The sequence below is a fragment of the Herpailurus yagouaroundi genome, unplaced genomic scaffold, assembly GCF_014898765.1.
Source record: "Herpailurus yagouaroundi ecotype Mexico unplaced genomic scaffold, PumYag 100, whole genome shotgun sequence".
NCBI lineage: Eukaryota > Metazoa > Chordata > Mammalia > Carnivora > Felidae > Herpailurus > Herpailurus yagouaroundi.
The window spans coordinates 69705523-69722500 of record NW_024412391.1 but is presented as its reverse complement, the minus strand read 5'-3'; the positions used below and the strand labels follow the sequence as shown (position 1 = coordinate 69722500).

The window sequence follows — 16978 nt, the reverse complement described above, 5'->3', positions numbered from 1 at the left end:
ATGGCTCGAATTCACAGACCACCAGATCATGATTTACTAGGTTGTTTTTAAAAAATAAAGAAAAATATTTACACTTGAGCCAATTTAGAGTTAGCTTTAGCAAATGAGGAAAGGATTATGTTCCTCCTTAGTAATATCAGATTTTTCCAAAGTGTGTATTTTATTAAATTAATTAAATAAATAATTCATGAACCCTAAAACTCTGTACTCATTTCTGCCATCTCTATTCTATCTCAGCGCCTTTTAATGTTTTTTGTTTTTCTTTGTAACTTGTAATCTTCTGTTTTCGTAATTGTTGAATTATATTTCAGTATCAGGTAAACTCAATGTCCTCAGGGTGGTACAACTGAGGAAATTTGAATATGTACTGTGGGCTAGTGCTGTACTAAAATTAAATCTATTGATTTTGATAATTGTTTTGTGGTTATGTAAAAGAATGTCCTTCTTCTTAGAAAATATGTTCTGAAGTATTTAAGGGGCAAGGGACATGATGTCCTTAACTTAGTCTCAAAAGTTCAGAAAAAAATATGCCTGTGGGGTGTGTGTGTGTGTGTGCAGGCATGCATGTGCATGTATGTTTGTTATATATACATAGGCACATGTGGACAGAGAGAGAAGACAATAAAGTAAATGGGTCAAAATATCATTAGTAAATGTGGGTGAAGACTATGTCTTGCACCTTTTGTTGAAGTTTCAATTTTATTTATTTATTTATTTATTTATTTATTTATTAAGTTTATTTATTTATTTTGAAAGAGAGAGAGAAAGAATGAGAGAGCATGAGTGGGGTAGGGGCAGAGAGAGAGGGAGGGAGAATTCCAAGCAGGCTCCACACTGTCAGCGGGGAGCCCAATGTGGGGACTGAACTCACAAACCACAAGATCATGACCCGAGCCAAAATCAAGAGTCGGACACTTAACTGCCTGAGCCACCCAGGTGCCCTTGAAGTTTCAATTATAAGGAAGTTTTTAACAGGTAAAAAAGGTACCCTAGGTTATTAATGTCCCCCATGTCCCAGAAGTCATTTTTTAAAAATTTTTTTAACGTTTTATTTATTTTTTGAGACAGGGAGAGACAGAGCATGAACAGGGGAGGGTCAGAGAGAGGGAGACACAGAATCTGAAACAGGCTCCAGGCTCTGAGCTGTCAGCACAGAGCCTGATGCGGGGCTCGAATTCACGGACCGCGAGATCATGACCCGAGCCGAAGTCGGCCGCTTAACCGACTGAGCCACCCAGGCGGCCCCCAGAAGACATTTTTTAAGAGACAATCCCACTTTCCCCTGGAGATATTCCAACATTTAAGAAAACTCAACTATCTTTGATGAATTTAATTACTGTCCTAATTTAATTACTTCTTGTGACATTGATATCAGCTTGTCAAAAAATGCTGGATGAAATATTTTTGACCAAACCCCAAAATTCTTTGAAAACAACAGTCTCAGTGGCCTCCAGTCCAAATGTTTGAATGCATTGTCTAGATGCATTGCAAGTCTATAGCTTTTTTATTAAAATTGATTCACATGCCAACTGTTGCTAAAAAAAAACAAAACAAAACAAAACACTTTTGAAGGGCTAATTGGTACCCAGCTTTCACTTTGGAGAACTTGGTTCTTCCCACTTACCGTACCCTCATCAGGGTCATAGAGCCTCTGTATCAGCTGCACTGTTGTGCTTTTCCCACAGCCGCTGTTCCCAACCAGGGCCACCGTCTGCCCACTCTGAACCTTCAGGTTGAGGCCCTTCAAGATCTGTGAGGGAAAAGAGAGAAGAAGAATCATTTACAACAAAATCCTGAAAGGGGACTAATTTGGTTCAGTTTTAAATTTGAAAAAAGTATCAAATAAGGGAATAAAACCCCAAAGGAAAAAGGATATAAACATCAAAATAATAGGGAGTTTAGGTCCTTTATAATGATGAAACAATCCATCTGAGTTAGGAATTCTTGTAAATATTGCTTACAGTACCTTGACATTAGCTCGAGCTGGATAAGAAAAATGAACATCATTGAACTCCAAATTCCCTTTGATGCTGTCTGGTTTGTGTCCTCTCTCTGAAAAACTGTCAATTTTAGGACTCTAAATAAAACAAAATTCAATGACTATTCCATCATAGGACAAACGATTGCACTTTTAAGGAATATGGCTTAGCAAATTCCAAAAAACAGGACCTGGAATGGCTCAGTTTCCTTCACATGAGACAGAACGCTAGTTGTAGATTTTGTGTGTGCATGTGTGCATGTGTGTGTGTGTTGTGTGTGTGTGGAAGGAAATATTCCTTCTCAGAAAATAGACATTTTCTGAAAAGTACAGAGGGACATATTAATTCGATTTCTTATAATATCTTGCTTTAAGCTTTTGGCATATATTCATAAATTTTTGAAATGGTCAGAGATGCATGCTTATACACCTGTGATAACAAGACATATTATAATTGATAGAGCCAGGTATTTTAGCTTGTTCTGAAGATGAGCTTATTCCTAAACAGCACATGCCATGGATTTGGGTTGTGAAGACTGAAACGTTGGTTGGGGCCAAGTTATTTAGGAGCAGTGTAAACTGCAAGTATATTCAGAAGCCACTCAGTTTTCTCATGACTTAGGACAATGACACAGAAGGAACTGCCTGAATTAAAGGGCCAAATTTCATTAGCGACTTTGCATTTTATCTGCAGAAATGCAGCAACATGTTTTAATATGTGAAAATTGTATTCTTTATTTCACTGCAGCTGGTAAAACCCATTCGATATAGTGGGTTAAAAATCATATGAATCATGCAGTGATTTTTTTCTTTGAAGGGGGCAACCCACAGCAAAATACATGGCTAATTTTTCCACCCATTCTTCCTGCATATGAAAGTCATAGTATTCTTGGTCTAGCTGCACCTTGGAAGAGCAAACGTCTTTACTCTGAACTCTAATAATAAACATTAGTGCAGATGTACTTTTCCCAAATGAAGTCAGTGTTATTCTATTATTTTAAGACGAACTTTTAGAAATATTATTAATAAGAGGTACTTTTGTTCTCTCACAAAGAAAAGGTTCCTTATTTTCACATAATTAATTTTCACAGGATTTATAACCCAAAGCCAAATTTAAGTATGCAAGCCTCAAAGTACGTTTTGACATGGAATGAATAAGTGACTCACATTATCTATAATATTGAAGATAGCATAGGCTGCCCCTCTTGCATTGGCAAAAGCGTCAATACACGGAGCGGCCTGTCCAACACTGAAAGCTCCGACCAGAATTGAAAAGAAGACCTGAACAGGAGAATATGAGGAAAAGTTAGAAGCAAGCCCCATTCTGGTGCCCACTGTTACCTCAGATATGACTGAACATATTACAGTAAGGATTGAGTTTAGTTTATCCTTTTAACATTTTGTTTTTTTTATTTAGCAAAAGGGCAAAATTTATAAGGTTAATATAGTATTCCGTCGCTCATTGGGCTTCTTCAACATCAAAAATATTTTTTTTTGTCTAGCTTGCTGAACTATCTGTTGTTCTCCTGAAGTTACACAGAGTCAAAAAGATTTCTCAAACCTACTTCTTTGACTCTGAAGCTAATGCCACTAGAGGGAAACATTTCCCATCAGTATTGTTATTCAGTTCTTTGTGACTTTCTACACCTATACACGAAATTACACAGAATGTTCAAAATGAAACATGAAGGATTTTGGTCCCATGGAATTTCCTATTTTTTAAATAGCATTTTCCATATGTATTTTGATAAGATTTTTAATGAAAGAGTAACAGTTCACATATTATAAGCCACTAAATCACATCTGTGTGCACTAATTCCTTTACACAATTATTCTATACTATAGCAAACAAAATCTAACACATTTCCCTTTAAATTAATATAGAAGCACCAGGAATATAGCTTCAGGAATCCATATAATTAACATACTAGGAAAACATAAATGTAGAGAAATTACTCCTTTCTCTCTGGTCATGATGAAACATCTACATGTAGCTTGACTGTTCTCTGAAGACAGTAACAGTAACACTTCACATACCTAGAATTCAAATATCCCTCAAATATCTATCCACTATCTGCAGTACCGGTAAGGACCAGTAAGGAAGCAAAGAAGTCTCTACCAAAATAGATTTTATAAAGCTCATGCACCAGAGCTCCTGCCTTTTACGAAGAGGGTATTGCTGGGTTCTCTACATCATGACTATCATTCTCCAGCCCTGCTGGGAAGATATCACCATCCACATAGTACAAATGAGGAAACCAGGTCACAGAGGAGTCAGGATTCTGTCTCCTTCACAAAATTTAGCAAATGAGGAAGTGAAGAAGGTGGAGAGCTTATGAGCTGACCACCAGAAAGGAGAACAAAATGAGAAAGAATAGACTCCTCAATTTTGAAACCTCATCGAGCAAACAGCCCTCAATATCATTGGAAACTGAAGATATCACCCCAGAAAACATTTTCAGATGATTAATTTTTACAATGGCCCTCATTTTTCACCAAAGAGCCAAACTGTGTTCAGTATCCTCTGTTTAGAAACACAGGGAAGTGTAGGCTTTAAAAGGTTGCTATTTGAATGGTTACATGTTGTTTTGATCATCAATGACATGTAAAGATGGTCACAAAATATTGTTGGTTTATAAAAAATACTGCTGGTTATAAAGAAGGTTATGGAAAGATATGCATCATAATCCCAGTTTTGAAAGAAAAATACATACATACAGAATGATCTGGAGAATCTATACCAAAAGTTATCATTTAAAAAAAAATTTTTAATGCTTATTTATTTTTGAAAGAGAGAGACAGAGCATGAGCGGGGGAGGGGCAGAGAGAGGGAGACAGAATCTGAAGCAGGCTCCAGGCTCTGAGCTGTCAGCACAGAGCCCGACGCAGGGCTCAAATTCACAAACTGTGAGATCATGACTTGAGCCAAAGTTGGACGCTTAACTGATGAGCCACCCAGGTGCCCCCCAAAAGTTATCATTAAGTATATATGGATTAATAAATTATAAGCAACTGTAAGTAGTTCATAATTTTGAAAACTCTGTTTTCTAATCCTTTGTATAACTAATGTATGTTATTTTTAGAATCATAAAAGAAAGCTATGTTCATTCTGAGAAACAAAATGACTTTCCACCTTGTATTTTGTATAACCGATGTTTTATATTCTATAAATTTAGCATTATCTCATACTATGACCTATCTATAATAATATTTACTTTCTTTTTTTAAAAAATGTTTATTTTTGTTTATTTTGAGAGACAGGGAGAGAGAGAACATGAGGGGCAGAGAGAGAGGGCAAGAGAGAATCCCAAGCAGGCCCCACACTGCTAGCCCAGAGCCCGACACCAAGCTCAATCCCACGATCCTAGGATCATGACCTGAGCCAAAATCAAGACTTGGATGCTCAACAGACTGAGCCACCCAGGCGCCCCTGTTTACTTTCTTACATGATGAAACTCAATGGCACAAAGATGATGCCTCCAATCCATATTTGTTCATTCATAAATGTATCCAATTTTTATTTCCTTTTATATGTTATATAGCTTTTCAATTGGTCTAAATACATGCCACTTTTTTGGCCCCAACTCATAATTGTGCCTTGTGTATCCTAGAAGGCCAGCTCTGCCCAAAGGACAGAGTAAAGATTCACCAAAAGAAAAAAGCCTGTAATCATGGCTCATACTTCGAAAAGGAGGAGTATGAAAGGAAACAAAAGGTAGATGGATAAACAATATTTTTGGTTTCTTCATCAATATTAGGAAAACTACTTACTGTCATTGCATTTCCAATAGTATATTCTTTTGCTATAACTAGAGTGGATCCATACCAGAAGGCCAGTGCATATGATGCATATATTAATAGGAAGGCAATGCCCATTGAAATGCTTGCTGAAATCGCCTTTTTAATTCCAATCTTTTTGGCATTTTGTAGATGTTTCTCATACCTACCAGAAAATGAGAGGCAAATGTTGTAACAAGAAAACAATCCACAATCAGAGCCATATTCACCTCCTATACAGTTGGAGGTTTAAGGAAGAAAGCCATCAAAGTAAGAAACTTGCTGGGACCCAGCTTCCTGGGAAGTGAACCAATTCAGGATCAGCCAGGACTAGAACCCATCTGAACCTTCTCTTTATTGGTGGGAACTCACCTCCCTTGGTCCCTACAGTCTCCTGTAGCTGTTCCAGTATTGAACGTCACTCCGGGATATGGTAGAGCTTCACCTTCACCTTCACCCTCATGGCCAACATTAAGGTAGAAGAAGAGAAACCAAGCCAAACAGGAATGGCATCAAAATGTAAATACTTTTCAGGATGCCAAAAATAGTTAGACTCTACACAACTCAATTTCTCTTCTCTAGGCAAGAGAAAAACCTCCCTCTACTGCCCCATTGCATGAGGGACAGGAATTTTACACTCTACAAGTACTTAAACTTGGGCCTTTGCTGTTTGTTTTGTTTTGTTTTGTTTGTTTTCTGGTCATGTGATCTTCAACTGTCAAGCCAGGGAACAAGGTTATGAAGTGATCACTACTCATAGGATATGGGTTCTTACTGAATTTTTTTAGATTTTCATTACGCTTTCTGTAAAATGGAGTAAATAATGCCTACCTTGTAAGATAATTATGATACTGAAGAACAACATTAGAAAGTAGTTACCACAGTGCTGGTACACAGTTGGCACAACCTAGTAATTCCTATTCCTGTTATTATTACTATTGTTGTTTAGAATTTAATCTCCTCAATATTGCTCATTCTATTACACTTTTGAGTAGCAATTAAAATTCATATTACTGGGGTACCTGGGTGGCTCCGTCAGTTAAGCGTCTGACTTCCACTCAGGTCATGATCTCACGGTTCGTGAGTTCAAGCCCTGCGTCAGTTCTGTGCTGACAGCTCAGAGCCTGGAGCCTGCTTTAGATTCTGTGTCTCCCTCTCTCTCTGCCCCTCTTCCCCCTCAAAAATAAACATCAATAAATAAGTAAAATTCATATTAGTGGCTTCTAGGATGTCATACAAAGGTACAAGTGTCTACAATGGGTCTGTTAAATTATAATTTTTTTTACATCAATTTATATTAAATCTACCTTTCCATGCTAGAAACAGCAAGTGTGTAAAATCTAATTTGGGATTCCTAAAATTAGGGGAAAAAACACAATGTATATAAAATGATACTGTAGGGAAAATATATAAAAATAGTGTGTTGCCAACAAAAAACAAATACCATTCTTTTTAGTTTAGCCAAATGAGATATTGAGCATGTATTAGTTTTTTAAAAAATGTAGTTGTCACCAAAAAGTTTCTTTGTTTAATTACTTAAAGCAGCCAGCTTTCCAGCATGCTTTCCTCAGTCCCGGGCACTGCATTCATTTAGCAGAGGAGCGTCCCTGGGGAGACAGCCAGCATGCCGCGTCCAGCACTGTGATGAGGCACTGTGATGAGTCTCGTGTGGCTGGGCCCCAGGGCCCAGGGAGATTCAGGCCAGCCCCGTGTGACCCCCAGGCTCCGGTGACAGTGGTGAATGTGCTGTAATTACCTTCGCTTAGGTGGCTTGCTTACTGCGGCTAATGGAGCGGTACTGATTACACTCACATCCTGAGGTCCGAGGGAGGATTAGTGTGCTCTGTGTGGGCTATTGTGTGCAGGAAGCAGCAGCAAGAGAGAAAGAGGAAGAGATTAGAGAAAGGAGCATCTCGGTTTTGAAGAGGGCTTAAGGAACAGAAAAATAGAAAACGAAAATGGAGGGGATTAGGGGAACTGTTGCTTTCAATGCTGGAGTATTTCCAGAGAATTTCTCTTTCAAAAAGTTGTAGGTATCAGGAGTCCCACAGAATGGCAAAAACAAACAAACAAAAAACACAGAATCATACTTTCACTGTATTAGGGAATGTTATTTAAAGAAAACTGGTTGGGGACATTAAAGTAAGGCAGCCTAGCCTTTATCAGCGGGCCTTGATCTGGCATTTTGGTTTTTGTATGTCAGGTTCCTTTAGAGCAGGGCTCTGGCCTGGGATCCATGGTCAAGGAATTTGAATGTGGAAAAAATCATATAATTATTTTCACTGACCTATACCTGAAATTTAAGTATTTCCTTGGATTATCAATGCAGGCAACAAACCCTGGTAGAATTAGCAGTAACTATGACTTTGTTGCCAGTAGAAATCCCGGATCAGTTTTATATCATGCTACAAGTGATACAAATATCTTGAAATAACTTTTACCTGTATTTCTCCTTCAGAGTTACAGTAGTTATTGAACCCATAGTTCGCTCTTATTAATATGTTACCAATGAAAGCACATATTTACTATATCGTAATTTAAAAATATTTTGAAAACTGTACTTCATTATAATTGGTTTCCTTGGTAATCCTATCTATTTCTGTCTTAGGAGTTTAAAATCATTACTCTAAGAAGGGAGTCCATAGGCTTGATCAGACTGCCAAAGGGGTCTACGGAACATAAAACGGGTAAAAACCCTGCTTTAGGGGCTGACGTTAAACTGTATATTTTGTGGGGGAGGGATTAATACTAAGAAAAGGAAAGCAGCAAACACATACCATAGAAGAATGAGCAACAAAAAATACAAAAGCGGACAGAGAACCTTCCTGACCTGTCCAGCTCTTTGTTCTGGCCCCCAAATGCTATCACAGTCCTGATGGCCCCCAGAGCCTCCTCTGCCACAGCTCCTGCTTTCGCATATGCAGCCAGTTCTTTGTCACTAAATGTCGAGAGTATCTGGACAGAAGAGAAACATTCATGACTTTTGTATGGGAAGAAAAGTTAAAAGGCAGACTGTCAACTCTTCATTTTACTTTTTCTTTCCAAAGTCTATCTATCCCTTCCCGAAAACCGAAGTCACTAAGTGAACGACACTCAGTGTACCAGATCCAATGGCTTCTCCACCCCCTACAAAGGCTAGATCTGACCCACCCTGGTGATCTGCTCCCCAAGAGTAGTCAGGAACAGAAAATCCACATGTAATTCTCTAATACATTTTGAGGAATAATGTCACGTCCCATATCTACTATGTTTTTTTTTTTCTCTTCTAATTGCAAAATAAACTAAACTAAAATCTTAATGCTTTGGAAAATCACTATTCTTTCCTTTATTGTGTCATGATTTCTAATTACAGTAAAACCTTGATGTGTGAGCATAATTTGTTCTGCAAGCATGCTTATAATCCAAAGCACTCGTATATCAAAGAATTTCAAGAACCATTGGCTCAATTGTGACCATGTGACATTCGGCATCACAGACTACTAACAGTGCAAGACATGACTCATTTATCAAGTTAAAATTTGTTAGAAATGTTTGCTCATCTTGTGGAACACTCGCAGAACAAGTTACTCACAATCCAAGGTTTTACCGTATTATGAACACAATACTTCCAGATCTCCTCATGGGCATTCTAAGATGGCTAAACAAGATGCTGCAGGAGAAAGGTAAAGGAATAATCCAAATAAAAGGGGTACAAGTAAGTTACTAGATAAATCATCAACCTCCAAAAGAGAGAAAGTTGTCAGAAAAATTTCTCAACTCTACAGTATTGTCTGAAGTAGAACAGGTTATACACATTTTATAGCAAGGTAAGACTGGCAGGGCGCCACTTAACCATCACAGGTAACACTTAAAAGTAAATAAACCCAAACTTTAATTTTCTTATATTCATGCAATGGTTTGGAAGAATGTTATGGTTTAAAGTTGTGTTTCCTTTATAAGGACATACCATGTAAGTAGTTTAAACTGCTATGCCTGACGATTTACCCAAAGCAATAAGAGCAGTGAGAAAAATCTGTGAGGTAGTAAGTGACATTTTAAATCACATCAGGAATAAGTTTCTTCATTACAGCATTAACAACATGCTTCTTATTGTGGTTTCAATCGACATGGAACACAGATCTGCACAACTGCAAGAACCAGAGTCCTGCATATTAAAAATAGCTCTTGTATGTGTGGCCTGACACACGTGAAAAAGCCCCAGTTTCACACACCTTTGCCCAGACAGCTGCAGAGAGTCCCAGGATAGGGCTGATGGCCATTATCACGAGGGTGAGCTTCCATCCTCTAATGAACCCTACTATGAATCCTGCAAAAAACGTGGCTACTGCTTGAAAGAACATTCCAACCTTGTCACCAATTCCTTCACTGATTTTGGAGATGTCACTAAAAAAGATCACACTAAGTGGTTACAGGCAGGAGATCTTCGGCTGGAAAGCTGAAGTAGACATCTAACAAACACACAGACAGGTAAAACTTGTTCACGCTACAGCAAGACACTTTCACAGTCTTAGCCTCTTGAACGATATTTTTCCTTACCTAACTACTGCACAAAGGAAGAGTTTCAGGATCAGTTCATGCCCCTAAGAAGTTAGTATCATTAAAGTTGATACTATGGAACGAGTTAATCCTGTCTGAGAAGGATTAGCATTTTGAACAGATGAGTCAATTTATTTAAAAGCGGAAGTTAGGAAGGGCATCTCAATGGTAATTGGAAAGTGCCACTTGCTTCTACCCCGGACCCGCTTCTGAACCCACTCTATTCTCCATACAGCAGCCAGTGTGATCCTTTGAAAACGGAAGTCTGAACGTGTTACTCCTCAGACCAAAAGCTCCCAACGGCTGCCCATGTCACTCCGAGTCAAAGCACAAGGCCTTAGTGAGGTCGAACCAGGTCCTAAATGTCTTGACCTTCCCTCCTTTTTTACTGCATTTGCTCACTACACTTGTGCCAGGGCCTCCAGGAAGAAAAAGTTTACCATCTATCTCCCTCTGCGGGAAAGTAAGCAACGATGACAGTGAGCTTAGTCTTGTTTGCTGGTATAATCACGAACATCTAGAATAGTGCTTGGCACAAGTAGCCCCTCAAATACTCGTTGAATAAGTAAAGAGCCAACAATTAACTAAGAAAAGTCTCTCTGTGACTTCATTCACACATTTACTTTTTCATTCAGTCATCTAAATTGAATGTATAACATCTGTCAGGCCCTGTGGTAAGCTCCACTGAGAGATAATATAAGATGTGAGCACATCTTCACATTAGCCTACCCTACCACTGAGGAGAACAAACTAACATAAGGAAAATGCATTGTGGCACAGGCTGTAAATGCTAGAAAGGGCTATCAGATGATCTAGTCCCAGTACGTATTAAACGCTTCATCTAGTAATTGTTTTAAATTTAAAACCTAACCATGACAAATGTTCGCATAGTTAGTGGTTAATTTCGTTATGAAAGTCTGACATTAACAATACACTTACTCTGTTAACCTTGTATTCAGTTCACTAGTGTCGCTGACATCAAACCAGCTTATTTCTTGTCGTAGAACAGCGTGAAAAAACTCCTGCCTAATTTTCCTGACTTGCCGGCCGGCTGCCAGAGTCCAAAATGAAACCTGTACATAAGCAGCAACAAGAACTCCAGCACCTAATCCTGAGTAATAATACGCATATCTGGAAAATAATTAGAAAGTTTCTTTTAAATACTGTCCTTTTTTCATCTCTTTCAGGAAAAATCTTCAGAATTGGCAATTAAGTTTACTGAAATCACAAAGATTGTGTAGGACATCATAACAAATACACATTAAAATCTTTTCTCTTTTCCAGAGGCACCTGGGTGGCTACGTCAGTTAAGTGTCCAACTTCAGCTCAGGTCATGATCTCATGCATGAGTTCGAGCCCCGTGTCGGGCTCTATGCTGCAGCTCAGAGCCTGGAGCCTGCTTTGGATTCTGTGTCTCCCCCTCTCTCTGCCCCTCCCCAGCTCGCACTCTTTTCTCTCTCTCTCAAAAATAAATAAGCATTAAAAAAAATTTTTTTAACCTTTCCTCTTTTCCTAAATTTTAAGAGGATGATGGCAAATCTATCCACTTGAACTATCAAAGAAAACATAATTTTTTGTGCTTAACTACAAAAATCATGACATTAATGATTTTAAAACTGATACTGACAATTTATAAACATGGTAAGTTTTTTCTTTCATTATTTAGATTTTAGACTTGTATATCTGATCCTATTGAAAAACTTCACTACTATTCACAGATTACAAGTTACAGGAATAAAGAGACCAAACATGTGAAGTGGGTCTTAGTGTAAGTTTTCTCATATTGTTTACAGAAAGAACTCCCCCCGCATAACCTCTTCCTATTTGGCAGAATTTGAAAATATTTTTTTAATAGTATGCTAAATATGTCATAAATTCATACTAATTTTGAGTAAAGTCTTAACTAAATTACAGGAAAGTTAGTATCTTTAAAAGAACAAATTCAGTTTTGACATTTTCAAATACATTTTTGATATAATTTTACAAACTATTTCCAGATGAAAGCCTTTTGGGTCTATAATAGTATACAGATGTGCTCATTTAAATCAGCAACATTGATGGATAAGTAAACATACAAACATTATGTTACAGGCCCTTGAGATTTCTATTAGATCAAACTACTGTATCGATATTAAATTTACTGACATTGATAACTGTGCTGTGGTTATGAAAAGAATATCCTGTGCTTAGGAACCACACTGAAGTTTTTATGAATAAAGGGCCATGATGATGTATGCAAGTTACTTCAAATAGTGGATGTGATGGGGGTGGGTATAAATGATAACAACAGGTCAAAGAATATAACAAAAGGTAAAGAGCATACAGACACTTTTTTATATTTTTAAAATTCTCTGTAAGTTTGCCATTATTCTCAAATAATACATTTTTAAAAGTACATCATAGGGCACCTGGGTGGCTTAGTCAGTTAAATATCCGACTCTTAATTTCCACTCAGGTCATGATCTCAGTTTGTGATTTTGAGCCCTGAAGTGGGCTCTGCACTGACAGCACGAAGCCTGCTTGGGATTCTCATTCTCCCCCTCTCTCTGCCCCACTCCCACTCTCTCTCTCTTAAAATAGTTAAATAAATGTTTTTAAAAAGTACATCATATTTATATATATATAAGTACCTACATTTATATATCATAACTACATATATATCAGCCAATTACCTAGTCATTTCTTCTTCCAGAATTCTGCCTGGATTTAGCGTTGACAATGAAAAATTCACTAAATAAAAACAAAAAAACAAAACAAAACAAAACAAAATAAGACATTTTTGAAAGGCTGAACTACTAACAGGCATTACTAGGTTTTAAAAATCTTTTTTTTCCTTTCACCCTCAATGAATTCTTTTCACTTTACTCAAATAAAAAATCCAAGGGTTTAGATGCAGGACATCTCTAGGGTCCAGATGGGGAAAGGTGGCCCTTCCAGGTTCGCCGCAGTCCTGGAGAGCTCAGGCCTTTAGCAAAGCAGCTTTCTGAGGCAGCAGAGAGGAGAGGATACAGAAGACAGAGGAGGAAAAAATAAATGGTCTCAATAGAAAACACAGGATTTAAGGGGCATTTTTTCTTAGTGGCTAAAAGCACTTTATAGATAATTGTTTTTGTTGATTTTATTTCAATATATGCATGTTTTCCCTTACACGTTTCCTTTTGTGGTAAGTAACAGAAAGGCTGAGTTACATCCATTGTAAAGGAGGGAAAATTATATTGTCTATTAATTTGAACTAATTTGATAAAACTATCAATGTGCCATTTCTGTTTTAATAATAACAAGCACTTACTGAACATTTTTTATATACCAGGCTTTGTTCTGAACACTTTACATGTACTAATTCATTTAATTTTCACCACAATCCAATGAGTTATGACTACTTTATGAATCCCCCTTTCACAGATGAGGAAATTGAGACACAGACAAAGTCACTTATCCAAAGTCACACAGCCACTAAGGAGGCTGAGAGTCCTAGCGCTGTACATATAGTTCCTAAGTTTATACTACACTGATTATTTCATGTGGTAAGGACTTATTTTCACTTTTCAAAAAACACAGAGTGGAAGGGGCATCTGGGTGGCTCAGCTGGTTAAGCACCTGACTCTTGGTTGTGGCTCAGGTCATGATCTCACAGTTCATGGGATCAAGTCCCACATCAGGCTCTGTGCTGACAAAGCAGAGCCTTCTTGGGATTTTCTCTCTCTCCTTCTCCCTCTGCCCCTCCCCTGCTCTCTCTCTCTCTCTCTCTCTCTCTCTCTTTCTCAAAAACAAATAAACATTTAAAAAAAACCCACTAAGTGAAAAAAAAAAAAAAAAAAAAGGAAACAGCCCATGTCCACTGCACTCACAAAATAATAGGACAAAATGTCACCACAGTGTTGTGGACAAAATATACCAGGGTATTTCCCATTTACCAGGACTCTAGGAGAGAAACTAGTGTTTGTTCCTTTAACACATGGAAATAATCCAATATTCATGTTTTCTGCATGCAGTGTATCTTCCTTAGCTTCTTCCAAAGAGGGCTAAAATTGAAATGTATTTAAAACTTAAACTACTGTCAGAATCAATTACCAGTCAGGATCAATAACCAGGCACGTGGGCCTGACTGTGGCATAATTTCTCCCTCAATAATGCAATTTCTACTGATGTTCACAGGGAAGTGTTTCTGCTTATTAATCTGTTTTTTTTTTAAGCTATCAGATCCTTAAGGAATCATACCCTATTTTACCTCTATTCTAATCAGTTCAGTTGTGTGTGCTCATTTCCTCCCTGGGTTCTTCTTTTTTTTTTTTTTTTTTTTATTTTTAAATGTTTATTTTTGAGACAGAGAGAGAAACACACACACAGAGCAGGAGTTGGAGAGGGGCAGAGAGAGGGAGACACAGAGCCCATTGCAGGTTCTAGGCTCCAAGCTGTCAACAGAGAGTCCAACATGGGGCTCAAACCCACAAACCATGACATCATGACCTGAGCCAAAGTCAGACGCTTAACCAACTGAGTCACCCAGGCACCTCCTCCCTGGGTTCTTAAATATGGCAGCTTTGGGATGCCAAATTGGAACTGTATTTGGAATTTGGAGGCAGACAAGCTACCTAAAGCTGGGTATTGGTGGAAATCATTGTTCAAACCTTGGGAAAATAACACATATATGTGTATAGGGCTAGTTTCCACCCCCCTCCAGAACTTAAGATATCAGGTAAAATTTAAATGAATTTTATTCTTTTCCAGTGTTTACTGCAAATGTTAAAATTCTCCCAGTGAGGATATTATAACTCAGACTGATCCTCCATCTTAGGAAATAAGAATCTATGGGCATTCAAAATTTGAAATGCTCTGTTCTCAGAGTCCAAGCTGAGAATGGCAACCTAGGTCTGGGTTAGTAACCCAAGGAGCTCCCAGGAGAGTTTCCGCTGCCTAAGGACTAAGATAAGGCAGATGTGTGCTGATGTGTTCCCTGAAAAGTCATAGGACTCTAGATCTGGAAATCTCATGGGATTCTAGATCTGAAAGGGTCTAGGCCTGGTCTTCTCAGATGTTACCTACTCTACCCCAGTCTCATAAACAATCTCCAAGTTGTTGTTGGGGGTTCTCAATGCCATCTGCCTGTTAGACTCACATGCGGAGCTTAAAAAAAATAGAGTTGACCAGGCTCCATGCAAGAATAGTTAAATCAGAACCTCTGGCTGAGTCTAGAGCATCACATTTCTAAGAAGTACCCCCACTTGATTCTTTTTAAGATATATTTTTTAAATGTTTATTTTTGAGAGAGAGAGAGAGAGAGAGAGAGAGAGAGAGAGAAAGCACAAGCAGGAGAAGGACAGAGAGAGAGGGAGAGACAGAATTTGAAGCAGGCTCCAGGCTCTGAGCTGTCAGCATAGAGCCCGACGCAGGGCTTGAACTCACAAACCGTGAGATCATGACCTAAGCCGAAGTCAGACCCTTAACCGACTGAGCCACTCAGGCGCCCCCCGCCCCACTTGATTCTTGTTAAAACAAAATGTGTATTTTTGAGAGGGGGGTGCAGAGAGAGAGGGGGACAGAGGATACAAAGCAGGCTCTGTGCTGACAGCAGACAGACCAATGTGGGGCTTGAACTCACCATCCACGAGATCATGACCAGAGCCAAAGTGGGACACTTAACCAATTAAGCCACCCAAGAGCCCCTCCTCACTTGATTCTATAGCACAAAGATGGATAACTCCCACTCCAGTCTGCCTGAATGCCTCCCAGAACAAGGAAACGGGGAATTCTTGAAGTTGCCTATTCCTTTCAGAGAGCTCCCATAAAATCTATCTTATGGATGAAGAAACAGAATATTAGAGTGGTTGTTTCATTTCCAAGTTTTGACAGCTACTTTCCCCCAATATTTATTGATCATTTACTATGTTCCAGATGCTTTATATAAATGGTCTCATTTAATTCTATCAGTAAGTCTATGATTACCTTTCAAAGATGAGAACAATAAGAATTACAGAGATTAAGTAACTTGCACAAGGTAATACAGCTGGTAAGTAAAGGGCTTAAATAACTGTACATCTTAAGGATTACAGGGGAGATATTACATAGAGTCCTGAATGTCATGTTTAAGTCTCAAATCAATGTCTGCCTTCCTCCATTCTGCCTAGGACTTCTCTTATCTTATGGAAATATTCAGCACAAAACAAAGAGCTAATATTTATCCAGACAACTTAGGCAGTATGTGCAGTTAGGTAAGGTAACGGGTCTCCAAAATGCCTTTTCCTCTTAACCATGCAGCAACACAAAGGTGTGAGGGGTATATTGATTTCTCTACAAAAATTTCCAGCTCATTACAGTCACATAGACTTGACACAACATAGATAAAGTTCCTGATACTCTGCATAAAAATGTCTCCTATGACTCTGTCCTTAAAGTTTTGGACACAGAATGTGCACACTTTCTGCACAACTGAATCATTGTGAGGGAACAAACCTTGTCACCAACTAGGTTTATTCTGTTGACAGGATGGGCTCCATTCACAGGATGGACTCTGTTCACAATTATTCACTGTCAAACCTTGTAATTTAAACCTTTTTTTCTTCCAACATTCCTTTCTTGTTGGTTCCCATTAAGTCCAGCTGTCCAAGAATCCAACAATTCTAAGGAATAGACTTTAAATAAATATCATCTCGGGGCGCCTGGGTGGCGCAGTCGGTTAAGCGTCCGACT

General features: G+C 38.4%; 1 protein-coding gene across 5 annotated transcripts in view; it reads right to left on the bottom strand.

Annotated features, from left to right (window-relative positions):
- ABCB4 (ATP binding cassette subfamily B member 4) overlaps positions 1-16978 on the bottom strand; it is a 71500-nt gene that overhangs the window by 44320 nt on the left and 10202 nt on the right. For 3 of the 5 annotated variants that reach the window (XM_040472759.1, XM_040472758.1, XM_040472757.1), the window contains exons 5-12: positions 12964-13021; positions 11231-11422; positions 9967-10138; positions 8586-8710; positions 5750-5921; positions 3146-3259; positions 1967-2077; positions 1625-1750 (exon numbers count right to left, since the gene is read on the bottom strand). In XM_040472759.1, coding sequence (XP_040328693.1) covers positions 1625-1750; positions 1967-2077; positions 3146-3259; positions 5750-5921; positions 8586-8710; positions 9967-10138; positions 11231-11422; positions 12964-13021 — 1070 coding nt within the window. Of the gene's footprint in view, positions 1-1624; positions 1751-1966; positions 2078-3145; positions 3260-5749; positions 5922-8585; positions 8711-9966; positions 10139-11230; positions 11423-12963; positions 13022-16978 lie in introns of those variants that run through there. The other 2 variants (XM_040472760.1, XM_040472761.1) reach the window with 2 other exon arrangements.